The sequence below is a fragment of the Pyrus communis genome, chromosome 6 (genome assembly GCF_963583255.1).
Source record: "Pyrus communis chromosome 6, drPyrComm1.1, whole genome shotgun sequence".
Lineage (NCBI taxonomy): Eukaryota > Viridiplantae > Streptophyta > Magnoliopsida > Rosales > Rosaceae > Pyrus > Pyrus communis.
In genome coordinates this window covers 17,251,918-17,279,671 of record NC_084808.1, presented here as the reverse complement: position 1 = coordinate 17,279,671, position 27,754 = coordinate 17,251,918, and the positions used below count along the sequence as shown (strand labels likewise).

The 27,754-nt window shown below is 36.8% G+C and overlaps 2 protein-coding genes across 2 annotated transcripts; both read right to left on the bottom strand.

The window, feature by feature from the left end:
* Nucleotides 1–5,038: 5,038 nt before the first annotated feature.
* LOC137736647 (vicilin Jug r 2.0101-like) lies at nt 5,039–8,509 on the bottom strand. The gene is given in 8 exon segments (XM_068475881.1): nt 5,039–5,272; nt 5,623–5,947; nt 6,258–6,537; nt 6,632–6,681; nt 6,683–6,718; nt 6,891–7,066; nt 7,163–7,597; nt 7,708–8,509. Coding segments are annotated over 8 exon segments (2,280 nt in total). The 3' UTR covers nt 5,039–5,096.
* A 10,491-nt stretch (nt 8,510–19,000) lies between these two features.
* Nucleotides 19,001–23,374, bottom strand: LOC137738050 (type IV inositol polyphosphate 5-phosphatase 7-like). The gene is made up of 12 exons (XM_068477654.1): nt 23,071–23,374; nt 22,859–22,946; nt 22,383–22,539; nt 22,175–22,279; nt 21,338–22,082; nt 21,046–21,239; nt 20,829–20,937; nt 20,592–20,740; nt 20,202–20,467; nt 19,591–19,675; nt 19,321–19,487; nt 19,001–19,220 (listed from the first exon to the last, which is right to left on the bottom strand). The coding sequence occupies exons 1-9, from the start codon at nt 23,098–23,100 to the stop codon at nt 20,245–20,247; spliced, it is 1,800 nt and encodes a 599-aa protein (XP_068333755.1). The 5' UTR covers nt 23,101–23,374; the 3' UTR covers nt 19,001–19,220; nt 19,321–19,487; nt 19,591–19,675; nt 20,202–20,244.
* Nucleotides 23,375–27,754: the final 4,380 nt, after the last annotated feature.

Sequence of the window (27,754 nt, the reverse complement as noted above, 5' to 3'; positions counted from 1 at the left end):
TCCACTTACTTCACCTACAACCTCCACTTACTTCACCTACAACCTCCACTTACTTCACCAACCTCACACACTTACTTCACCTACAACCTCCACTCACTTCACCAAAAAAATGAATGGTGGTGATTCATTCTCAAAACCTTTAAATAGGCTTCTCCATCAAGAGGAATAGAACCAAGAAAACCAATTCACAAATACATTTCTCTACTCCCAAATTGGAAGAGAATTCCCCAAATCCTTGAAGCTTTGAAACTCCAAAGCTCTCAAGCATCCAAATTCCCAAGAATTCCGAAGGATCAAGAAAGCACTATTCGTTCTTCGTCAAATCCTCCTTCAAGATCAAGCCCCAATGGCCCTTGAAGAACTCCCACCATCTCAAGATCAAGCCCCGACGGCCCCTTGAAGAAAGTGTTCATCATTCATCATCCGTTCATCCTAAGATCAAGCCCCGACGGCCCTTTGGATCAACAACCTCAACAAACCCATACACCCATTCTTCAAGATCAAGCCCAACGCCCCTTGAAGATCCGTTCAACAACTGTTCATCCAAGATCAAGCCCCGACGGCCCTTGGATCAACAAACAAATCCACACATCTATTCTTCAAGATCAAGCCCAAAAGCCCTTGAAGAAAACCAACTGTTCATTCAAGATCAAGCCTCGACGGCCCTTGAAGAAAACCAACCGTTCTTCAAGATCAAGCCCAAAAGCCCTTGAAGATCCGCTCATCCATCAACATTCAAGATCAAGCCCCGAAGGCCCTTGAAGAAACTTACAATTGTTCATCCAAGATCAAGCCTCGACGGCCCTTGGATCAACAAATCTACATCTTACGGAGATAGAATCAGATGACCAAATTTAAGAGAGATCGTAACCCCAAAAATCATTAAACACAAAAATATTATTTTGTGCCACGTATTCTTGTTCCTCGTCGTCAGGAATTTTTCGTGTTCACAAATGCCATCACTTGTCCATATATATTATATGCACACCACATGCATGTCATATGTATAGTACATGGACATGATATGCACAGAACTGGAGATAGAGCAACGAGCTGCTTTTCGCATTAAGAAGAAACTTTAACGGCAACCTATTTGTATAGTGGCTACAATTAAAATATAATTTTATAATGGCAGTTTGAAAAGTCTTGTTACGTATATCAATCACCGCTTAACCGTGCACATGGAAAACATGCTACTCATTTTCGTTATTTCATAGACACACATGATCCTTAACATCCTCTAAGCTTTTTCTTAATTTAGTTTTTCACCGAGGCCAACTAGCTTGTGATCATACTTGCTAATTTCTGGGGCACAACATATGTGCATCATAACTAGTGAACATTCCTACTTCTCATATTAAAATGTAGCCATACACACCATATGCACATTACAGAAAAAATTTCACAAATTTCTACAATTGAATACTTGAACCAGAAATTGTTCCATCTTAGTTTTGTAGCACATCAAAACTTGAAATTTATTCTACAACCCATAGGCCCCAACATGAAACACAAACCCTAATTTAACTTCTAAGTTTTAATTCATCTTACAAACAACTCATTTATTCCATAAATCAATGATGAAGGAACTTGGAACTAAACACCCTACCTTACTATGCTTGCTGAAGCTTCAGTCGCCAAAAAAAATAGAACTTTTTGGCCAAAACAGAAAATATGGTACAAAACCCAGCTCACTCTTCTCACCTTTCTTTGGACTTCCCTCTCTTCAAAATCGAAGCTCGGAAATTTGAGCTCAGCCCAGAAACCCAGAGCTCACAGAGCTCTCTCGACATCCCTCTCTTCCAAATGAGAAAAGTGATGTAATGGGCTTCTGATTTTTAGTATTTATATGTGGGTATTTTAGTAATTTCGATTGTATGCATGGTGTGCATGACTTGTGCATGATCGGTTTGTCCTATTTCTGTCCTAAAATTAAGAAATTGTCTAATTTTGGGATGTTTCCCTATTTTTAAATTATCAAGAACTTCAAAATTCAACTATTATAATTGCACAAATGAACTACTCAAGTTGAGATGAGAGGTTTTTGGAGACGTCCTTTGGCATTGTTGTTGATGTTAAATGTATTGTCCATGTCTCTCGCAACGTTGCTGGCAATATCGTTCTCAATTCGCTCGACATATTGTTGAAGGCACTGTTCCGATCTGCAACGTTGTGGCATTGCTCACTAATGTTGTTTGTGATGATCAAAATAACACCAAACACTTTGTTGTTTATAATTCGCAAACTACCCCTTCAACTTGCTCCCAACAAGTGCTTGCTTCCACATTGCTCTGACATTCTTCTCGCAATTAGCTCCGACAGAATTTTTCCATTTCGGATGTTTAGTGTTTTTTAATGCCACATTTTGGGCCTCATTTGATGTTGATATGGTCATACAATGTGGGGATTTCTTGGCTGATCAGATTCTTTGTATTAGAATAGGAATGTATTTTATATTGTTTCCTAGTTTTTATTATAAGACCTAATTTAGGTAGGACTTTAATTTATGCACATTATAAATACTTAGCTGGGTCTTATGCTAAGTTTTAGACGTGATATTGCATTGTCAAACTTGGTTGCAGGATTTTGGACCAATTTCAACATATTTTACAAGGGTGTTTTCTATCTTTCTTCTAATAATATTTTGTTTTTCAATTATAAATACATGTAACTAATTCTAGTTTGTTAGGGCAAGGTTACGAGTCTTAGCATGAATATGTAGTTTCTTATTAGTTTACTTATGAAATTATGCATGCATACTTTGAATTATTAATCATTGTGTTTAAACCGTCTACATGTCTTAATGCTTAGCTACCACTAGGATGTTTAGGTAAGTAATTTGATGTAATTAATGTTGAAACATCACCATGAAATTGAGTAGGACTTCTTGTGATTGATAATTGTAATTTCACTTAAGGCGAACATCACACTCTTAAAGGTTGCATGGCTTTTCAAAAGGTTTTCACAATACTTAATGAGTCTTTCATGTTCATATTTGATTTGAACATTACACACTGATTGCATGTTAGATATACATTCTAACTTGAACATCATGAGCCTAACCTTCAAAATTGCATGTGTTAACTCATAAATAATGAATAGGATTATATAGGATTGTTAATGGTGACGGTAAAAATCTAATAACTTTACATTTGATTTTTCCAAACTATTTTCTTTTATTTTTGCTGCCAAGCTTTACTAAAATTATTTTCAATTATTTTACTTTCTGTCTGTACTTTCAAATTCACAATTTCAAATCTTTTTAAAATCCTATGTTAAATAGTTAATTGAGAATTGATTTTAAATACAAGTTATTCATATCAATTCTTGTGAAGAACCTGCATTGAGCCATTTATATTACAATAACCTTATTCTCTTGCTAGTACTTTTATTTTTAACTCTATTTTCATAGGTAGTAAAAATTAGATCACCTCTCTCAGTGATCTTGACATGATCAAGACTAGTGGAAGACCGAATACACAGAGGTGCAGACGCTACCATTAATGGAGCAGAATCAGTAACCAGCGTTACATTCTAAAACACAATCTTAACATCACTATGCGACCAGGGAAAAATAGAGTATATAGAAGATACCACTACCCTGTGATTAGTACATCATCAATAGTTTATGATGATGGAATTGGAAGCCTAGAGAATTTCCAAATGAGGCTTCAAAAAGCCCACATTAGCAATTACAATAAAAAAACAAAGTTTTAGTGTTTTCCAATCGAAATCTCAATTCCTATGTGGCATGATATGGATTGACATTAAAGATGGTTGTTGTCAAATTTGACATCAATTTCAAATCTATTTTTAGCGATTAATAAGTGTTTTTTTTTACTATTTTTATTATCATTTTTTGTTCTAAAAATGCTTATTACAATTATACAAAATAAGTAATGCAATAAATAATAGTTTAAATTGACATTTCAAGTGGGGAACAAAATTATAAAAAAAAATAAAAAAAAATCAAAGTACAACGTACGTCTTCAAACTTAAATTGTTTGAAATTTGACATCTCATTCGAACATGACCTCTTGACTTCTCACAAATGATTTTGATGATGTAGTACTTGCACTCAAGGTTCTAAAAGACGCTAGGCACTAGTCGGGCGGCGGGTTGGAGCCTAGCGGTTAGGCGGGGCCTAGGCGAACTAGGCGGATTTAAGTAAATTTATTATATTTCATGTAAATAAGTGTCTGTTTATACTTAAAATATATATAATTTTATCATAAACTACAAAATAGAATGACATATATATATATATATATATATATATTATGAAGTATTATAACATAATGAAAATATAAGGAACAAGCACATAATGTGTGTTCATTTAATTATTCAACTAGTCTCTTACAACTTATTGAAAAAATAAAATGCAAAAATAAAAGTTATCTGTTTTTTGTTTAAGTGAGTCACAACTTAGGCAGGTGCCTAGGAGGTCTAGGCGCCCTTTGTTAATTTTCAAACGCCTAAGCATTAATCGAGACTATGACCAGCTGCCTAGCACCTAGGTGGCGCTAGGCAGGAATTTTTAAAACAGTGTTTGCACTACAAGCTTAAAAACCACAAATGATTTTGATGATGCAGTATTTGCACTACAAGCTTAAAAACCACATGTCAACATGTAATGAATCAGTTTAATGTAGTAATTTGCGCGTTCTCTTTTCTTCCTGCACTTCTCTTTTTAAGAGGATAAATAAAAAAGAATCAACAAACAAAAACACGAGCAAAAACAGAGAATAAATAAAAACTGATTAAAACGGAGAAGAACAAAGCGTGAAGATCACAACCCTAAACTACTTAGCAATTTCATTTGCATAACTCAAAGAAATAAGAACTCATTTATTTAGTTTTTTAAATGGCACAAAGCTAGAACTGTTTAAGCCTTTCCACACACAAAAAGCTCACTCTACATGAGCCCTAATTCAAAAGTATTCCAGCACAGCCGACCAGTGCTACTACTGATCTCTGCTTACACTACTTTTATTATTACGTCCCATATGACGTAGTACTTATACACATTAGTCTCTCTCTGCATTCGTATTTCTTCCCTACTAATATTACTTAGATATCTTAACTAAACAAGTTAATTAGATTACGCCAGCAAACTCCAAAGTTGAAGACAACGGATGGCTTCTCCCTCTTCCCTTCTTAGTTGGCACAAAGTAAGATTCCTGCTGCTCGCCAAAGATTCTTTCCATCTCTTGCCCAAATGCTAGCTGCTTAGCCTCCCTATCCATCTGCTGCATTATGTTATCCTTTTGCCCTGCATTTACAACAATCCAGATTACATATAAAACTATTAGTTATACAATTAACCTCGCCTCATTCGTTTTACGGTGGAATCTTAACTTCAGAGTTATTTCTCCTTATTTATTTGTCGAGGACAATTTGATATATATACTTGACATATATACAAAGATATCTCATTAAAACTACAAGCTACTAGTACTGGTCTAGCTAGTAAGTAGGAGGTTTCAGGTTGAAATCCCCACCCCCCCCAATATAAATAATATCGTTCTATAAAAAAATAAAAATTGTACAATTAAACACACCCGATTGGTTAAAAATTGTAATTAATTAGCAGTAATACTGTTTCTGGCTTGATTAGTCTACCTGCAAGGAAGTTCCTCATGTTGTTTTGGGCATTGAGTCCGAATCCCAGGATTCGGATGTTCTGGTTTTGGTTGCCATTGTTGTTCTGGGCAACAAAGGCAACAGGATGACCAGCTGGGACAACGAAAGCATCACCAGGTGACAGCTGAGCAGCGACCTTCGTGAAACTTCCACTGTGCTCTCCCTGCTCTTGTTGTTCCATCATCTCTTGGCCTTGCATTTGGCTTGCCAAGTGGGGGCACGCCATTTCGACACGTACATTTCCTTCCACAACGTACATCAAGAATGTAGCTTCCGAATTAAAGCGTGGCACCATCATAGTTTGCTGCAAAAATTTGATTAGAATTTCATTAGCCACAGGTACTAATCAAAATTAGCATACAATAAAATTACATTAAGGCAGGTTTATGCCTGGCCTATTGGATTTAATTAAAGAAAATAGGCTGAAAGGAGAATTTTTCAAATTCCAATTGCTGAAATGATCCAAAAATATGTCGTCGATCAAATATTGATGGCATATTAATGAAATCTCGAAAATTGATCATTTTCAGCAATTGAAGATTTGTATTTTCATCATTTCAACTGATTTCCCTTTAATTAATTTGTTTTGTGATATATGTTTGCGTTAGCATTACTTGGTTCATCTCTATGCAACTGACTGAGACATCCATGTCCTGGAACTGATTGAATTCTTCAGGGCGAGCCTCAAAGAACTGGCCATAGTTGTTGGAGTGCACAGGTGTTTGTTGTCTCAGATTGAACGGACCCTGAGACTGTCGGCGTCCTTCACGCCTGGCTGAAGAAGGACGTTGACTCAATGCCTCAAGTTGCTCTTTTGGGGCTCTCATGACTATGCGTGGGCCCCCTTGTTGGCCCCTTTGTTGTCTAAAGCCCTGCTTTAGCTGCTCTCTTGGGGTCTGATCAAATAGTTAATAGTTGTTAATTAGAGCCTAACTAATTTAGGTGAACAAATGAAATCAAATAAAGGGTATAGGACAAAAATTAAGATTTGTGGAAGGCAGATTCAAGAATGTCATTGCTGAAAACGCTGAAGTATGTATGACTCGGGATTTCCAGAACCAGCAGGGAAGAATTCCTGCAAAAAGTTGGGCACTGTTTTAAGTTGCCAACCCCAAATATTAACTAGAACAAAATTCAAGTTTTTGTGTGGAAATTTAAATGGGTTTGTGGGTAATTAATAGCTGAAAAATATAAAAATAAAAAAATACCAAAACAAATATTGATGAAACGAAGTGATGATTGGTTACCTCAAATCGGCCAGGACTGTTGACAGAGCGGATGAGCTTTGCAATTTGAAGAGGTTCATCATTGTTATTGTTAATTAAGTAGGTAGTAGCCCCTGCAGGAACTCTAATCACATCTCCATGTTCCATGTTGAAGGACTCCTTTCTATCTTTCATCAGAAGAGTACAGATACATTGTCCTGAAATCGCAGAGTAAAGAAAATATGAAGATATTAGAGCTTATGATAATATAACTTCATCTAAGAAAAATGATTGGGAATGGAGGACTAACTCACCGTTGAGAACAACGAAAATCGCTTCAGCATCACAATGGTGTGGGAGAACAAAAGTGTTAGGCATTGCCTCCAAGATGGCCAAGCGGTAGTTCTTAATGCCGCGAAGAAGCTCACTCTTTCCGAACCTCTCAAGCACATGAAGACTGCCTTCATTGGACTGGAACCGTGACTGAAACATCTGTGATGGGAAGTAGAAGGGATTGTTCCTCTGACCCCCAATCATCTGCTCCTCTTCTCTTTGTCCATTTGGGTTCTGATGAACTCTTCCTGTGCTGCCTCCCTGCTGCTGCTGTCCTTGTTGCCTCATTTGATCTTGGCACTCTTGAAGACACTGATGCTGCTTTTGGCCACGCTGCGATTGGCAACGCTGTTGACATTGCTGTTGTCCCTGTTGCCTCATTTGATCTTGGCATTCTTGCATACACTCGTGCTGCTTTTGGCCGCGCTGCGACTGGCAACTCTGTTGACAATGTTGTTTCTCATATTGTTGTTGTCCTTGTGTCCTTGTTGCCTCATTTGATCTTGGCACTCTTGCAGACACTGATGCTGCTTTTGGCCACGCTGCGATTGGCAACGCTGCTGACACTGCTGCTGTCCCTGTTGCCTCGTTTGATCTTGGCATTCTTGCATACACTCATGCTGCTTTTGGCCGCGCTGCGACTGGCAACGCTGCTGACATTGCTGTTGCTCATATTGTTGCTGTACTTGTTGTCCTTGTTGCCTCATTTGATCTTGGCACTCTTGCAGACACTGATGCTGCTTTTGGCCACGCTGCGATTGGCAACGCTGCTGACATTGCTGCTGTCCCTGTTGCCTCATTTGATCTTGGCATTCTTGCATACACTGGTGCTTCTTTTGGCCGTGCTGCGACTGACAAAGCTGCTGACACTGCTGCAGCTCATGATGGTTAGAAACATAACTTTCTAACTCCCCACCTTGTCCTCCCTCAATTTGCTGGCGGCAAATCTTCTGGCATATCTCCGACGACTGAATGATCTGTTGGCATTGTTTGTGGCACTGCTCGAACTGACGTTGCTGGATGCACTGCCTTTGACAATGTTCCAGCGGGACCCGAGTTCCCTGCTTCTCACACTCCTGTCGGCATTCCTGACCATGAGATTGGCTGTACCACACCAGCTCGCCAGCAACCGGAGGACCCGACCAGGGCCCCATATTCTTGCATCGGGCCAAACATGCGGAGCGCTTTGGTAGGCCTTGGAAGTCCATACATTCTTGTTGACATTGCTGGTCTTTATCTAGACCAAGAGTGGAAGACACAGAGAAAGCAAGGAAAAGAGAAGACACCAAGAACAAGAAAGGAAGCCAAGCGTTGGAATTGATCACCATGGTTGCTAAATTTCTTTAATTTTATGCTTCTGTGGGAAGAATGGCTTAAAGGGTTCGCGCATTTATACAAGATTAAAGGCTGAGCGTGCATGTAAATTTGTACGTTTGTCCATACACATTACATGCAAGGTGACTAGTGTCGATGGCGAAATCTTGACGTGTCAAGTTTTTGAAATTCAAACGGCAGGGTATCCGAGGCGATTTGTCCAAACTTGATCTTCACATGGGTGCGAAAAAAGGACAAATATATGGTTTCAGAAATCGTGGATGTATGTGGAGAAAATGGTGAGGAAGTGTGAGACTTTACGGAGAGGACAGGGTTTGTTTTTTCGTTGTGGCATTTTGATATAGCAGGTCGGGGGGGGGGGGGGGGGGGGGGGGGGGGGGGGGGGGGAACGTGTTGAGGTGCATGTAAGTGAGAAGACAGGAATCGGAAGTGGGTTGGTGGACGCGGCGATGCTCATCCATAATTTGGATATTGACGGATTACTTTTGGTGGTGGTAGAAAAAGCCAAAAGGGTGCTGCTGAGTCTGCAGAAATGGCGACTTCTGCTGCGGCGAAACTAACACAAATTGATAAAAAGTCTTAATGGGGTAGGCAGGGCAAAGGCCAAAAAAGTTTATTGCTTTAATTTGAACAAAATCGTCGCCAAAACATTAACAGGAAAAATCTTATTATTATTGGAATCCTTGATGCAAGTGATATTGACGCCAGAAATCATAAGTGGTGGATTGTGGTGGATATAATATTTCTCTTTAATTCACAATGACGGTTAATTTAGACGAATTTTGTATACATTATCATATTTTTCTCAAAAAAAGAGAAGTTAAAAACTAAAAATATGGGCGCAGGAATTGAAAGGGTCTTTAGAATTGGCTGCCACTTGGCATAGGCATTTGCTTGTGTTGTGCCAAAAATTGACTCATTTTTTTTTTTTTTTTTTTTTTTTTTTTTTGAAACGATAGATTTTGTTAGATTATCAACAAAGTTTAAACTTACGTCAAAATTTGACTAATTAATTATCATGATGTGTTCACAACTTTCAACAAAAAACTAATAAATCTCAACAAAAAATTATTGAAATTAATAAATTGGCAAACGAGTAAACTTGTCATTATCCCTCATTATCCCTCATTATCCCTTTACCCTCTCTTGGCCGAATTGCAATGTTGAAAGCTGCTTCAAGTTCAAGTTATTCATTCCCATTGATGATTAGAAAAAGGAGTATTTCACCGGTTTCTCTCTGAACTTGTACTTCTTTGCCAATTTTTGCTTGAATTTTTATTTTGATCAATTTTCCTTGATACAAAATTATAAACTACTATACACATTCTCAAATTATAAAAATACAAAATACCATTTGTCATTTTCGGTTTATAAAAAAGTTATTCAAAAATCATTTTGTAAAATTTTTATAAGAATACACCCGAGTTTTTTATTTGCTAGAGTGTTGTTAACATTTGGGAGCAAAAAAGAAAACAAAAGGATATCCCATAATTGTATGAGAAAGCCCCAACTTTCAACGAAAAAGAAAAATAGCTAGAAGAAAGCTCCAAAGCTCTTGAAGGCCCAATTCCATACAGCCAACCAAACGCGGCATTAGATTTTATTACTTGCACTCCAAACAAAATACCATGAGGGTTGCCGTAATACAATGGATGTGTAGAGAAGCTTTCCTGCCTTTGGACTCCCTTCCCCTCTCCTCTTGTAAGTGCCGTTTTTGCCTTTTATTGATGAATCTCTTCTTCCAATCTCATATTTTCCCTCATTCTCTTTTATTTGCTCATATAGACCCTTTGATTTCCTCACTTAGTGATCAATGTCATAGAAGTAGGTGTTGTTGCAGCAGAGAGATAGAGTGATTTGTGCTCGAGAGAGTCTGAGAGTTGAAAAGAAGAAAAACACAAACCCAATAGGTTGATCATAACCCTGCCTAGCCACCCAGCGCCCGCCTAGGCCGTCCAATCTCCCACCTAGGTCGCGCTCCTGTCTACTTCCTTTCCCGTTCTCACTCGATTACGGCTTATTATCGGGGGCTAAGCACCGTCTATCGGCTAGGTGCTGTCTAGGCCAACTGTTAACACTCAAAACTAGGAGGTCAACAAAGACTAGTAAGGTTAACTCTTAGTGGGTTTAGGAATATAAAATTAAAAATTTGACAACATGATTTCGTGGTTCACCCTAAGAAACGATCTACATCCATTATAGTGATCTAATATATATATATATATATAATTTGATATGAATTACAATAGCTTTGTAAACAAAGTAGTGAAATTTTACTCTTCAAGATCCAAACGCTTAGTCTTCGGCCTATTTATATAGGCCTTGAGTGAACCTCAAAAGTAAGGTTTTAAAAAATGTTAGGCGCTAATCGGGCGGCAGGCTGGAGCCTACCGCCTAGACGGGCTAGATGAATTTAGTTAAATTTATTAAATATTGTATTAATTAATTAAATTTACTACATAATATATAAATAAACAATGTTATTTCAAAAGAATATATTATATTATAAATAAATTATACTTTGCTACTAACTTTGTAACATATTTATGTATACTATAGGTAAGGTGGGAGTTTTAGGTTAATAGTTGGTGGAAAACGGGTGGGCCCTTAAAAGAGAAAATAAAAGTTATAAGAAAGATGGTGGGGTCTTTAAGAGAGATAAACAATTGAATATTTTAAAAAAAATATTGAATATTAAAAACAAAAAAGAAAAGTCAGCAAGGTAAACAAATTTTGGCCGAAACGACGACGTGTGGATCATATTAAATAAACACGACACCCAAATCATCTTCTTCTCCACGAGTCCCATCGGCTCTGCATCTAAGAATTTTTAGATTCCGGCAAAGTCCTTCACATAGCCCCACTTAACCCCGTCTTGCCCCACCTAGACCCACCTAACCCCGCCCAAGCGGCCGCCTAATAAGATTAATTTCGTAACCGAATAGGGATTAATCACGATGACGACTGACACTTAAGAGCATGTCTAAAGGAGATGTCAAAATGTTCAAATCAACACTAACAGTAAAAAAAAACAGTTGCAATATCTTTCAACCGAGAAGCGAAAGCTGATGTAACATGACATGAAATAGCAGCTCTCACCTTTGTTGTCAATTTGACAGCAATGTTAAATATTTTTTTATTAATTTTTTTATCAAATCTAGTTATCGGCGAGGTTGAGGACTGTGAGCATCTTGAGGTTGCCAATATCGGTCGGAATCTCGCTCGAAATCTTGTTTCCGACGAGACCGAGAACTCGAAGGTTGGAGAAGGTGGTGAGGCATTGGGGGATCTCGCCGGTGACTCCCTTCCAGTCGGCGAGAACGAAGGTGGTGAGAAGGTCGAGGCTGCAAATTTGGGGCGAGATCGATGCTGACATGAACCTGGACTGACTAGATTTCATGAGTATGGGATCCTCCGATTCGCCTCGGAGATTAATGTTGACGACTCTGCCGATTGTGGGATCGCAGCTGACCCCGTACCAGTTTACGCAGCAATCGGTTCCGACCCAGGAGTTGAAGATTCCCAATGAGGAATCGATGAGTCTGGTTCTGATGGATTGAAGTGCTCCTAGGTCTTACGGGGAACAAGAATAGCTCATAGTTGAGACAATGGCAAGGACTGTCACTGAGATTAGGAGCAACCTCATCATCTTCATGGTAGAGAGAGAGAGGTTCTATCTCGCTGTTCACTTGATAAGAGTGGATGGATGTCTGTGACTGTGTTATTGCGAGAGAGAGAGAGAGAGAGAGAGAGAGAGAGAGAGAGAGAGAGAGAGAGAGAGAGAGAGAGAGAGAGAATGGGCATAAAATAATAATTTAATAAAATAAAAAGAAAAGAAAATAGTTTAATAAAATAATATTTAATTTGACATATCGAGTGGAGAACAAAATTTTAAAATATGTCAAAATGCCATATAGGCTATCAAATTCAAATTTTATGTTTAAAATATGACATTTCTTTTGGAGATGCTCTAATGCTTAGATGGCCGTCTTTTCGAACACTGCTTAAAATTCATGGGCCTTTAAATATCATATTGCCTTATCATTTAATGGCCCAAATATGTAGATACGACCTATAAGCTATTCCTCCATTATCCACTTGACAAATAGAGAGGAAGTGACATTTTCGCAGAGTTAATTGCATGGTTTTTCGAGTCGACACGTACCGAGCTCACCACTTGGCTACAAGTGGTTGGAAAGCACTTTAACCAAGTGCTAAACGTTAGACCTGGCATTCGTGTCGTGTTTTTCATGTTCGTGTCATTTTCGCGACATCCCCGATATCTTAACGGATCGTGTCATGTAACACCCTTTAAAGTAAACAGGTAATATGACCCGACCCAATAATATTATCAGGTAATATGACTCAACCCATTACTCATTAAGGAAAATATATTTTAAATCAATAAATAATGAAAATGAAAAACATAATTTGACCCCAAAAATTGAAAACATAATACTAAATTTGTATATGTATATCACATTGTCACATAAATATTACTTCAAAACATAAAAACAACATTTATCTTTTAAGTATTACATTCCCCAACATAAGAGTCTAGTGAAAAAACATTAGTATATTACTACAAAATACCAAATGTTTAAGGATATGCAAAATGAAAGGAGTTGCGTTTCAAGGTTGATGAAACCTTACACGTTTTTGACAATAAAACCCTTCAGATTTCATCAATCATCAAGGAAAATGATATTGGTTTATTTTGAACTCCCTTAAAAATACTATTCATTAGGGTTTGTATAGTTTTAAAAATTCAAACGACGATGTACCCATCTTCAAAGCGTAGAGGATACGATCACAAGCGCTTGCATATTATTTCATATTTTTCACATTTGTAAATTAATTATTATATTTTTTAAGGTCCTCCCTCTTACTTAATTTCTGCCTTCACCCTATTAATGAGACATGACTGATAATAAAGGATAACTGAGTCTTTGGTGCCAAGTGAATGAGAAATGGCGGCAAAGGCGTGGGGGACATTGGAGACAGTACACGATAAGGATAGAGGATGAAACCCATCCTTATAGGGGCATTAAAAAAGCAAGAAATCATTACGTAAGTTATAAATTTGATAGAAAGTAGGAGCAAAAACACAAAATTAAAAACCAAAATTTTCATCAGTAAGGGGAGCAACATAGAGATTTCGAAGTTCAGGAATAAGAAAGACATTATGAAGATGAAATTTAGTAGGACCAAGAGTGAGAGAAAAGGTATCAGGAATAAGAAAGACATTATGAAGATGAAATTTAGTAGGACCAAGAGTGGGAGAAAAGGTATCAGTATGAGTAACATTCATGGCATCACCATTGTCCATATAAACCTGGGTTGGACCATTGTAAGGTTGAGAAGCAGAAAAGATGAATGATTGTCTAGTCATATGATGAGTGGCACTGGTATCAAAATAATATTTTGGATCATGCGGGTGTAAAGTGTGAGTGCCAACTAAAGGTGGGAAAAGGTGTGGATCCAAATGATCAAGGAGGGCATGCGGCTTGTGTGGCCTGCAGCATCATTGGTCTTGGATGCACATTAAGAGGAGGCCTGCTGTTGCTGAAAGTGGGGCAAGAAAGTTGACCATGGGGCCTGCTGGGCAAATACTGGGTTGACGCAGGAAGCTGTGCTCTTGCGGGAAAGGGCGTCAGGGATGGTATCCTACTATCCTAGATGTTATTAGAAACGTCCAATTTAGTTAGACTATCCAACTTCCCAACCTCTATTGGAATGAACCTGCATATTGATTATTAGACAAGTCCAAACTCCGTTAACTATCATGTCCTTAGGTATATGGTTGATCAGAGCTTCAATGGAATTTTGAATTCCTGCAAGCAAAATCCAAATTACAGAAATTGAAAATTGATAAAAGAGAAAACCTGTTCACACACAAACTAAATAATACAGGAATCCGTACACAATTCGGATACAAAAGTAGTGGCGCCAAATCGTATCTTAACCGTTAATGGAAAAGAATCCTAACGAATTATCAACAAAAATATATACCTTCTCCATATCTATGAAGAATTAAAAGAAACTCGTATACAACCCAACTCCACCGCTTTCTTACACTTTTCTTCTTCTTCATGCCAAAACCCTAATTCTAGTTTGCTAGCTCTGAAGCTCTAAACGTAAAGAGCTTGCATCTTGAGCATTATACCCTAAACCCTACTCCCTACGATTTCGGCTTCCAAAAGTATTAAAATCCGATTCTTTTGTTCTTCATCCACTATTCTTAACAAAACCCAGAACCCAGTTGCAACCAATATTGGCGTCAAAACGGTCTCGTATTGTCCCCTCATCGACAATACAGCCTCAGAGACCAAATATCAAACAGCTGGAGCAACAGCCTCTGCCTCAGCCTCGACGGAGTATCTTTACGTTGAATTCGCCAATTGTGGAGACAAATGGCTTCGTATCTAAGAAGCCGCCTCATGAAGGGTTCAGGGCTTTTCTTAAATGTTGTTCCTTGTGCAAGGAGAAACTCAGACAAGATAAAGAGGTTTACATGTATGGGTACGTATCAAGTATTTTCTTAACTTTGTTTCTATTTTTGTATTCTAATTCGGTTTTCTTGCAAATATAATTTAAAATATTGATTTGATTCCCCCAAAAACTGTTAATATTTATCTCTGTCTTTAGTCTAATTCTATTTTATAAGTTATTCTTCAAATATAATGTATATCAATACAAATTATTATTATCACGAAATACAAGTAGGTGGCACCTCTAATGATGGTGTGTGATAAACAAATAATGTGATTCACTTAGCATTACTGTAACTTGTGTATAAATTTTCTTGCCAGCCAATAGTATATATAATTAAGAAATTAGGTACAGAAATTTGTTTTTGACTGATTGGTAATAGACGCCAGGATATTATGCATTTTTAGCAACTTTCTGAAATGTTGCACTTTTCCCTTTGTTTGTTTGATGCATCGAAACGACGGGGTTTTAAACTTACATTAACATTTGAATTGAAATTTTGATGATTCAGATGCCTAACTGCATTTTGCTCCCTTAAATGGCGAGACGATCAGATGGCGTTGGACAGGTTGAACAAAAAAAATTGATGCAGAGCGTAAAGTAAAATGACGGGCATTTTTAGGTAATTCAAATGCAGCAAAGCAATGAAAGTTCAATTTTGTATGCAGAAGGAGAAGGTGCTTTGGAATTTTTGCAGTCAGCTGGCAATGTAGACTATAGTGTAGTAGGAAAAGTTGTTCTAACAAATCTTTTGGTAACTTGGCATGTTAATTGTCAATCTGTTTCTTCAGAAACAGAAATTAAGATGCTTAATAAGCTACAATTTTCATTAATCAAGGGAAACCTGCCACTTTACTAATCGTTTTTTTGTGGCAATTTAGATGGGAATTTGTTTATTTCTATTTAATTATATGATGGATGTATACAGCTAAATGTGGATTTGTAATACTCTCTTCCAAATTTCCAGTTCCACTTCAAATACTTTGAAACCCTACTGCTTTGGATTGGACATCAACTTTGCTTTGGTTATATGTAGAAAATATCCACTGGATCTGTACAATCTTTGAAGCTTTATTGGTGAACGAGCTAATTTCAAAGGGTTGCTTGAGAATTACTCGTGTTTGCCCAAATCTTATGGTGTGGTTGCTTTGTTATTTAAAGTAGCGCCATCAGGATTTAATTTTTATACTGAATAGCTAGCACTTGTTTATCCATTTCGAATAGAAAATATTATGCGTCACTGAGTGCGTCTACATCTCTTATAACATTGATAAACACAAAAGTGTATACATTGGTAACATGTTGGAATTTGCCCATTTTCAAACATAATCAAAATTTGTTCACTATTGCAAAAAGAAGGTATGTCAAAAATTCATTTAGACAGTGCATGGTTCTGTGTCGTAAGGTGGTCCGGCAGCTCCTAGTGGTATGGTTTGTGACTCCAGAATGCCTGTGCTATCTGATATAAATCGTAGTGGTGGTGGTTAAGTGATACTAAACTCAATTTCTTTACCACTACCAAATGTGTGGGTTATACGTGTACACCACATTAGCAAACTAACAGAAATTGTAACGGAGTAATTTACGAGACTAATGAATCTAATAATTTTAATTCGATGAACAAATTTAAAGTAGGGTTTCCAGTTTAGGGGGTAAAATGCTCCAATTTTGAGACCTCCGAAAAATAAAAAGACCAAGCCATGTTTTGCTGCTGCTAGTTTGGTTTTGGTGCTTCTGACTGTTGTGTTTCAGACACTGAACAGCAACATACAGAAGGGGTGCTGAATCTGCTGATGGATAGAGAAAAGAATTTTTAAATCATGACTTTTCGACATAAACTGCCAAGCCTGTAAATTTTGGTTTGCTTGTCAATTCCTTGAGCAGGAAGTACACTAACTTTTTCAGTAAAATATTTACCAAGACCCAGATATCTATCAACCCCATAAGCCTCCTTTATTCTGTGCTAGCTCTGCTCCCACTTTAGTAAATAAATATTCATCAATATTCTTTTTATTTACTTATATCAAAAAGTAGAAAAAATAACTCAAATAATATATTTGACATAAGCATTGCTTGACTCTTTACCGTTAAGAGAGATTGCAAATTGAAAAATGACTCATACGATAACGATCAAGCTTTATCCTACCAAATTGAGTACTGGTTTGGTGCTGAGATGCTTTTATAAAAAGTGGGTATAAAAAAAAAGCTAAGCTCAAAAAGGTGCTTGGTAAACACTTAAAAATAACTTATTTTCATAGTTTTGAGTGAAAAAAAAATTGAAAACATGAAGTAGCAAAAATGAGCTTTGAAAGACTGGCTTCTTTTCACCAAAACACAGATGAATAGTGTTCATTAAAAGAAACTTCCAAATTCCCAAACCTACCCTCACCCATCTCTTCGTTGTTACTCAATTTCAAAACATCCACAACTCAAATTTTTCATATGCTGCACGTAATTCTCGTCTACCACAAGATTTACAAAATTTCGATAAAATAAAAACCCTAATTTCAAAATTTCACTAATAAAATGATTGAATTTCGAGGATGTAGAATCAAAACCTGCAAAACGCTGTTAAAATAGCAAGTATTGCCGAAATTCTCGAGTCTGAAGTATCACTCACCTTTCGGAAGCTGGTCACCGAGAGCCTTCTCGAGTTTGGACCCCGTAGCACCCATCAGACCCGGTCAATACACAATTTAGATTATAGTCAACAACTCAAATCCTCTCTCTCTTCGATTCAAGTCAACGATTCACATCCATGGACAACTGAGTTGGTCACCAAGCTTCTCCCAAATCTCCGTCGAGAGAGCAGGGATTGTGTTCAAGGGATTGCGATTGGTATTGCTGCGGTGGTGGTCTTCGATAAGGGAGTGAAATTTGTTGGCGACCCAGCCTGCCTTAGGATATGGCAGAGAGAGACAGAGATAGAAGGATTAGAGAGGGAGTAGGGGGCGGAAGAGGAAAGAAAATACAGGTTTTGCAAAAGAGGAGAACCGAACCTTGGAGAAGAAAATAGAAAAAAAAATTATGATTCCATAATAAAAGAAAAGATAAAGAGTAATAGTTGTATAGTAAATAGATATTATAAATGTTGGATTATATGTTGAATGTTGGATTATGATTTCTTGTTAAAGATTGGATTATAATTTCTTGTTAAACGTTGGATTATATGTTTAAGATAAAGTTTACAAATATTTTTCTTTTAAAAATAAAATATATTTAGTAATTCACCTTTATTTGTTAAGAAAATTAAATTAATGACACATCTAGTATTATACCCTTTTTTGTCATTTCATAGTCACAACTGTTTTACATAAAAGTTTACCAAACACTTTCAAAAGCACTTTTACAAAAAAGTTTACTAAACACTCTACTGTTTTATTTCACAGCTGCTTATTCTCACAACACAGCAGAAGCAGCTTTTTTTTTCAAAGCACAACAATACCAAAATCAGCTTAAAAAAAAAAAAAAGGAAAAGTTTCTATATATCTACAGTTCAAACCCTGATTAACATATTTATAAGGACAAAACTCCTTATATATAAGTGGCTGATTATTTTCCAAGTTAATTGCACATTTTTCTTTCTTCAATCCTCTTCACATTTTAATAGAATTTTCTTTTCCTTTTTGTTTCTTGGGTGGGGGTTCAAATGCATGCGAAGAAGATTAAACGCGCGCGGCGCGTGTGCACATTTTAGTTTTCGGCATTACGCAGTTTACTCGTTTCTCCATTTAAAATTACCAAGTGATGCTTACTAGAATGTGTAATCATGACAGTTTAGTGAAAACTGGCAAAGACAAATGTGGAAATTCATCCCCACTACAAAAGAAAGAGGAGATCAGTTTCCAAATCATAGCTGCTCATCCATTTTACCTGCCAAACCTGTAAAATCTGACTCATGCTTTCCCCAGTCTGTTTATCACCACATAGTTAAAAGTAAAAGCACTAAGAGTAACTTTTCAGTATAAATCAATTGCCACAACGGTCAGAACAGGAGGCTTTTGGAATTTACTCGTAAAACACCATTGTTGCTCTTTCTATTTTCTTTGCATTTATAACAAAAAGGACGTAAGCAAATCATTATTTTTACTCTTTTCACTTTCATTCAGTCATCATATATTTCCTAATTCCTAAACAAATAAAGAATCATGAAAAATTAAAAGAAAAACATAATCTTTTCCACTTGACGAGTTTTGATTGGCAGAGGTTATCCTGCAAGACAAAATTTCAAAAAAAGTAAGCTTAAGGGAAATTTAATTATTATTTACTGTAAGAACAGAAGTAAAAACACTTTTTAACACAGCTATAGTACCTGATAATTGTGGGTTAAGTGCCTGTTAACTGGATGACCAAATAATCTGACTGCTGAAACTGTTTTTTTTTTTTTTTACTGCTACCAAGTTATGAAACCAACTGTAGTTACTGTACAATTTTCTGTTGATGTGTGGAGTTAACTGATCAAAATTGCAAGATTAGCACCTGGTAAGAGAAGAAAGTAAGATGGTCAAATTAGACAAACCAACCCTTCAAGGATGTACAGAAAAAGCAAGAAAAAAGGTCAATAAAAGAAAAGAAGACTCACCTTTTTCGATTTGTGGGCTAAGGGAGTGCCTCTATCAACCCTACATGGATGTGTTCTTCAAAGTGATTCCCGCCTGCAACTGCAACTGGGGACCAAATTCTAAATAAGAACAAGAAATAAGCAAGAGATATATACTTGTGAAGAAAAAGAGAGAATGAAAAAATTTGGACACTTTCAGGTTTACTAAAGGAGGCATTATTCCTCTCATTGCATGAGTTTTCATTTTTAGGTATATTCAACGGGATAAAAATCTATGTTTGAACCGTCTGATGGGCAAAATACTCGAGTGTGACACATGAAACTATGGTGAAAAAAAAGTCGATTTGATTACGGATCCGTACCAAAAACAAAAGTTGGTACTTGTTCAACTGATATTTCTAGGGTACTTCAATGTATGATATACATTACTGAATTTAACAACTATATGTGCGGTCAAGAATTCAAGGGAATTTAGAAGGATCCCTTATTCAATAGGTATTGGGAACCCTTAGGAACAATTAAATTATTTAACTAGACAAAACCTGCAAGTGTGACGTACACTCAGACGACCATGTGATTTTTGTATCCAGGCATGACACACACAGAACAAACAAGAGAAAGAGAGAGCATACCTGAATGCAGGACCGATGCGGGTCATCATTGTTCCCTCATCCTTCAGAAAAAGTTTAGCTCGGTATATCCATGTGAATATGGAAGAAGCTCCTCAACATCTATCCTGGAACTAGAATAACTCATGCTTTTCTTCAACCGGTTCTGGCTTGACTCAACCTCAGCCCAAAATACGCCATAAACTGGCCTGTGATCTGAGAACCTAGATTCCCCACGGACATACGATAATTGTTGGAGACCTTCGCCATACCACAATATTCGATCACACCTTCACAGATGAATAATCAGCACTTCAAGATTTTGGATAACCAATCCATTTTTATTCAGTTTACACTTCATCTTCCATTTTATTTCATGCATAATTCTCCGTAAAGTAGGGAAGATGGTCTTACCAAGCAGGTGTTCGACGTTTCTCCTTTGGGTGCATATCATCCCCTGCATATCTGTCTGAATTTGTTGAATACTTGTAAGTTGGTGGAAAATAAATCTTCCCCTCATTCCAGCCTGAAAAAACACGACCACGTTTCTGCTCTATCCGTAACTGTTGCAAAAACTAATGTCAATTGCCCATTGAAGTAGTGACAATGGTTTTGTTAAAAAAAAAAAAAGTATAATGAATTGAAACATGCCTGGTCATTCTCTAACAAGGCCCTCCAGTTTTGCATCTCAACTAACGCTTTAGCAGAGCGGTAAGAGAGGGAAATTCGATAATTTAAATCCCCAAGCCAAATAACTCGACTAGATAAGAAGTCAAGAAAAAACATAATTAGAACAAGTGGCATATACCAACTGCTGAACGCCTACAACGAAACTATGCAATCAATGGTTGCTAAGGTAAAAAATTACTCATGCTCCAGGATTGTTTCTGGGGATTTCAGAGCACCAGAGCCATTAACTTTTGGAAACCTTGTCTTCCGAAGGATCTCCATGACATCAGAATTTCTTCTTAGTTCATCACCCTCCTTCTGTCCGGAGGTTAAATGAGTACAAACAAAGCAAAAGGTTGTATCGTGCAAAGACATGCTCACTGATATGGATCCCTGGAAATGCAAACAGAAAATTATCTTTGTTACTTAGATTGAAGAATGCATAAAAAAGAATAAAAAATAAAAAAAACCACAACTAAGTGATTCAGTACCTTATTTCCAAGATAACCCATTAATCCTCTTCCAACACATGATACTTTCATGTCTTTAACAGAATCCCTCAGTTCACTCCTGACCCATACTGTGAGAAATATGCCAACCATTTGCTTGCTTGCAACTAAGTTGTACCTCGAACGCCCCGGCATTCTATATCCATCATTGGACGCAGATCCGCCATAGGACATTGGTGAAAATAACACGGTACTTGGTGAATCGCCTGGTCCGTTATCATCATCAGACGATGCCCACCTAGAATAGTCACTCGGCCTAGAGTAGTCACTTGGCCTTGAGTAGTCACTCGGCCTTGAATAGTCACTTGGTCTGTGACCCCATTTGAAATTGGGATCATAGTCACTTGGCCTGTGACCATATTCACTTGGCCTGGGACCATAGTCACTTTGCCTGTGACCAAGGATCACCCGATCACAAACACTGAACCTTCGATCAAGTCGAGGTTGTGAGGTTGAAGGGTCATTCTCTGTTCTCCAGCTGTGGGTTGCTTGAAACGATCGGCGTTGGAAGAAAGACGAGCTCTTCTGCCTAGCTGATCCCTCAAAATCTGCATGTAGTTCTACAATTGGCTGTGGGATGGGAGATGGTGTATAGCACCCGCCACCCCCACTGGTCCCGGGAAGATTGTTTAAGGTCTTCCGAATGAGAGCCAACCATTTCTTGGCAGGGCCATTGTCTTCTGCCCCCAGAATATTACCAGCATTTAGAGGAACTATCTCTTGAAACCTGAAAGAGAGAAGTATAACGTATATATGAGCAACATGCCAATAATTAAAGTTTGTTTGAAAGACGATAAGATAAAAACAGCGAAATCATACCCAAGAACATAAATATCCGCAGGAGGTGAGGCATGAAGCCAATCATCCAGTTTCAAATTACTCGGGGGAGATCTTCCGGCCACATTCCATGTAGCAACAAAAATGCTGCCCCAATTAAAAAATTAAAAAAAAACTTGTAAGCAACACATTAGAGATACAATATACTTTATAAGAACAACACTGAAAAGAAGATATATGGACATTTTACCTATGGTTCTCTACATCTATGATTCGAGGATGGTCGAGATTCATTTTTCGCCGACGAACCCGCTCCGTGTTCTTGCTAAACTTCTCTGTCTTGCTTTTCTTAATTGTGCATGGTTCCCTCTCTGAGAAACTAGTCCTGTATTCAACCTGATCACCTCCTGAAGAACAAAATATAAATCTGAAATATTAAAATATAAATCTGAAAGAGAGGTCAATAATGCAAAAGGATTTAAATTTTTCACATATAGGCCAAAACAGATGGGACAATTATGCAGCAACAGAATAGGAATACAAAACAGAACAGAGGCATTGGTGAGACAAAAACTCCAATTATCCAAGACTATTATTTAAATCGATTTTATGTACTTAAATTAAGATTATGTCACCAAAACCCCCAAAATTTATATAATAATTGCAAAAACCAATCATATGAAATAACCATTTGGGAAAGAAAACAAAAATAATAAGGATTTGCACCTCCGTGGTCAACATCATCTGCCTGAAAGTCTTCATTTTTGCTCTTGATGTTGAACCACTTTCTGACCATTTTCTTTGACCATGAGAGCTTCACCAAACAATAAACAAAGAATCAGCAAACAATTCCCAGAAATCAAAACATAAACAAACTCATTATATATTTCCAGGAAAATAAATGCTTTTTCCAGCAGAATTAGAAAGTGAAAAAAAACCTTGCTTTTCTTGGAATTCTCATCTCTCATTGTTTAACTATTACTTCATACAGCTTCTGGGTTTGTTCCCCCCTTCCCCAAATATGAAAAAGCTCACTTCTTCAATCCTAAAACTCTAAAAACAATCCAATAATCTGCAAATATTGGAAGAAAGAGAGCAAACAACAAATGGGTTTTCTTGTTTTGTTGGTGTTGTGCTATTATACACACTCAATGGTGTAGGCTCAAAGAAGCAAAATCCAGATGAATAAGAAGGCTCAAAGACTGGTGAGAGAGAGAGAGAGAGAGAGAGAGAGAGAGAGAGAGAGAAAGAGAGAGAACGCTTTAATGCGTGGAAGTGAGATGAGATTCTGAATTTAGAACAAGACAATGCGGCAGACAGAGAGAGAGAGAGAGAGTCCCTTCTCTCCCTTTGAACCAAAGGGCCTCGTTCTTGGTAACAACAGCAAAGTATCGAATTTGAACAGTATAAAGTGCAAGAGGAGAGAGAGATTTAATTTTGATTAAGAAATATTTAACCCCAAAGCTCAAGGCAGGCCCAACATAATGGGGCAACGGGCATGTCGTTTAGCTTTAAACTTGTGAGCAGAAACGACCGGGTCAGCAGAGGAAAGGCTGCCCGCGGTCAGCAAAGTGAAGGCCATGTTTAGAAATTCAGAGATGTACATGTACAGTATAACCCTAGACGGAGAGGGATAGCTGTATCCTTGTGCACCATTTTGGTCTACCCATCAAAGTAAAAGCAGTTAAAGATGGAAAAAAGATAAAGGGAATGTTGTATGCATCTGCCGTTGTGGTACTAGTACTAGTACAATATTTGTTTTCTGCTGCTTTTCTTTCTTTGTTTTATTTTGTTTTATTTATTTTATTTTATTTTCTTCTTTCGCTGGCAAAGAATGTTTGGGGTTGAAGAAATAGTGTATTGATTTTACCAAAAAAGAAAGTGTATTGACAAAAATATTATATTATCCCTACATGGGTTTTTTTGGTTTTTGTGAAATTGTTGGGTTGTGGAGAATCTCCTCAACAACTTCATTTGTTGCCCTTTTAGGTTTTTTTTTCTCTCCCAAAGTTCTAAGCTTTAATTTTTGAGCAATGTGTATGTGTTATGTGTGGTTCTCTATGTTATTATAGATCAAATGATTGTGGATGTTGGGTTGGGGGAATGTTTTTGAGCAATTTGGAGGGTTTCTTGGCTCAATCTAGGCTTTGTGTACTTGGAAACACATGCATGTGTCCCAAACTTAAGGTGTTGGGGCTCCCTTTTTAATTCTTTAGAAGGTACCAACATATGAAGGTTGGTGAGTTTTCCAAGTAATATTTGTTGCTTTGTTTTTCCTTTGCATGGGGAGCTTTCCACATGAAAAGTGGTTCCTAATTCTTGTTAGATTTATAAATGTTAAAAATTCTATTTTGTAGTCAAGAATGCTAAATTTATTTTGTGACGGAAAACAAATTTTGGACTCATATTTTTTTCTTCTTAAGAAACAAGTTACAAATAAGATCTTCAAAGGATCTTTACACCAAACATATCAACATGTAACCAAGAAATGATCTCCACTAATAAACTTAGCAAACCAGACACATGAATAACATAAAGTATTTATGATTTTTTTAATTTTTGATTTAAACGCTTTGATTTTTATCCTCATCTGTATTTAATTTTTTTAACAAAATCCTTATCTGTATTTTTAAAATTAAATTGTGTGTACGGGTCATTATTGTACTCATTCAAATCAAAATGCCATCTATGGATTCATTTACATTGAGATAAAGCCAAACAATCAATTTTTAGAATTGTATTGCAAAGGTGTATCTAAAATATGGAATAGATGGAACTATAAGAATGAAGTAAAAAACATAGAAAGTTTTGAAAAAAGTACTCTATTTATTAAGAATGAAGTAGAAAAGGTCATCTCTCACACGCGATTATTGCCGAAGAGCTAATCTCGTCTAATTTTTCTTTATTTGAAAAAAAATGAAGTAGAAAAGGCGCAAGGGTACAAGGAACATTTAGTGAGCCTCGCCAGAAAAAATGGTTAGAGCTTTCAACATGGTATAAAGAAAGAAGAGAGTCTCTCATTATGATTAAACATGTGAATTATTCTATAGTAAATTTAAAATGACATTGGTGATTGGTTACACTAATTAAGTATTTTATAAATAGACAAATTGTCCTACTTCTAGTTTGATGTGCCCGCCGCCGCCCACGCCAAGCTCTAGCTCTTCGTGGCCGTTCAACGAGCCATGTTTGAACAAAAGAAGGTCTTCTCACCCTTTTTGGTTTACAGGCTCTCAAAGTTCGAGGTCTTAATTGGTTATTAAACTCTTAATACCCATGACTCCATAAACCTCCAAAGGCAAAGAGCAAGGCTGTCTCTTATAATTGTTTTAGTTCTTGCAGATCCTCATGATTATGATTAAGGGTTTTTCTTTTTATGGTACTAGACAAAATATAGCGAGGAAACGGCGGAATAATTGTTGTTGAGGGTACCACAATGGTATAAAATCACATCCACTCAAATTCCAAATGGAAAACCTTAGTCACTTCATTAGCCTCCACTAACTAAATTCAGTTTTTGTGATGACCATTTCGTCCCAATTCCCAAATAGATATGCAAGATTGGAACTTGCATAAAAATGCATTGTTTCCTTTGAAGTTCATATTATTGTGCTTTAACAGTCCTATAGGGGGAGGGGAGGAGCTGGAGCACTTACAATAGTAACTAAGTCTCACAATAGGTTAGCAATTTTAGTTAGGTTGTTTATCCCTTTTTGTTGGTACTTTCCAAATCTAAAGGTAAATCAACATTAAATAAATACATCGGTTACAACATGTGTTAAATTGTTACGCCGTGTAGTAACGTGAAAGTCATATAAAAAATATGTCTAGAAAAATAAACAAATGACCACTGGTCAAAATCAAGAAAAATTTGGCATTGGACAGAAATAATTTGTCAGTTTTAAGCTGACAGTAAATCTTTGTTGAAAAATAAATCTAATGCTTAATATCAGCAATAGCCACTTTTTGTCAAAAAAAAAAACCCTATATTTCTAGGCTCCACCCAAAACAATATCCAGATTTTTCTGAATCTGTCACTGTACGCGCCCTACCAAGTTTTAAAACATGTAATAACGAGTGGACTTCCATTTTGTTCATCGAGGTGATCTAATCAGCATTAAATCATTTAACCTTGATGAAGTGGTGGTAAATTGTGTGCTTTTGCTTTTGTATGGATTTTGGGACGACAGGGTTATTGTTTTGGTTCGCTTAGGCTAATGTGGGTCTTATGAAATGATTTGAAGCAATAACAAGAAAAAAGTGAAGATTGACTAGTGCAAAGAAACTTGTGAAAGTGAGAGGGATAATATCAAAGACAAAGGGTAATGGGGTCATCCCTTGCAATTGGAGATCTAAAGGGAAACAAAAACTCGACAAGTGACCCTACTAGGATTGGAAACATACTCCATTCTTCCACAGTTTGACAACCTTGACGATTGACGAAGAATTTCATGAAATGGTATCTAACAAAAATAATATTAGTTTGATTCAATGAGGACATGATGAAAAGGGAAATTTGGACATGCATACTCATCAAATATGCGCCATTATAACAAGAGAAAAGGATGCGAGCTAGTAGAGAATGTCTCCTTGTCCATAAATTTGGTTGCTTGTGTGCAAATAAATGATGCAAAATTGTAACAATTTTCATAAGAAATATTTCCTCGCATAATTAAGCATGCTATTGTGGATGCAAATTTCTTCCTTCTTGTTCTTGGACAAAATTGCACCTACAAAAAACAAATAACACCTTAGGTCAAGGCTAAGAGCCTCACACGCCCACGATGAATGGGGGAAAGGCTTTGGCCGAAGAACCTCCGATGCCAAAGTTAGAATTTAGAGAGAAAAAGTGTTTGGAGAATTTTGAGTATTTAGCAAGAGTGTAGACCTAGGTTTTTAGAGAAAATGGGGTAGTATATATAGGGCATGGGGGGAGAAGGTGGCGGCCTTTGTGGTGTTTTTGAGTGTATTTTGTAGTTAATTGGTAGTTTAATTAGCCATTAATAGATTAATTAGGTAATAAATCTATTAATTAGCTAATTAACATAATTTAAAGGGAATGTTTTGGGGGTTACCTTGTGGAGAAGATGGATGAAATAGGTTTTGAATAAATACTTATTTTGGGCACTTTTGACTTGATTATAGGATGCTTGTCCACTACTCGCGTGTGGGAATTCTGGTGCTCCTCAAGGGTAATTTTGTCTTTTCTGCCCAAAAATTCACGTGTCGTCTCTTGATTATTTTTTGCTCCATAGCTATGTTATTAAATTGTTGATCTAAACATTAATCAAATAGCTTTTTGGTTTTTTTTTTTTATAGTGTTGTTAAGAGTGTGTTTAAATTGAAATTTTTTTTTTTTTTTTTTTTTTTAACAAACAATAGTATTAGTGGGTTAAATTGTTAAAAGTTGAGGGGGAGAGTTGGCGGAGATTGGTCCCACACAGGGTGCATAAGTATTATTACTTTTTGCCAACGTGGTAAAACGTCATCTACAGTGTGGTTAGATTGATGGGTATTAAGCCAAATTTCTTGTCAACCAAAATCCTTGGAAATACCATTTTAGCCCTTTATACATAATTGAAAAAAAAGAAGATAATTACTAAAATTTGGCTTTTAATTCAA

Bases quoted from the DNA above. Each gene is read 5' to 3' on its own strand.
- LOC137738050 (XM_068477654.1), bottom strand. From the start codon at position 23,100: ATGAGAGATGAGAATTCCAAGAAAAGCAAG. The intron at 22,280-22,382 runs GTAAAATGTCCA...TAATTGGGGCAG, and splicing joins ATAGATGTAGAGAACCATAG to CATTTTTGTTGCTACATGGA. The intron at 20,938-21,045 runs GTAATTTTTTAC...CTTCTTATCTAG, and splicing joins GAAACAATCCTGGAGCATGA to TCGAGTTATTTGGCTTGGGG.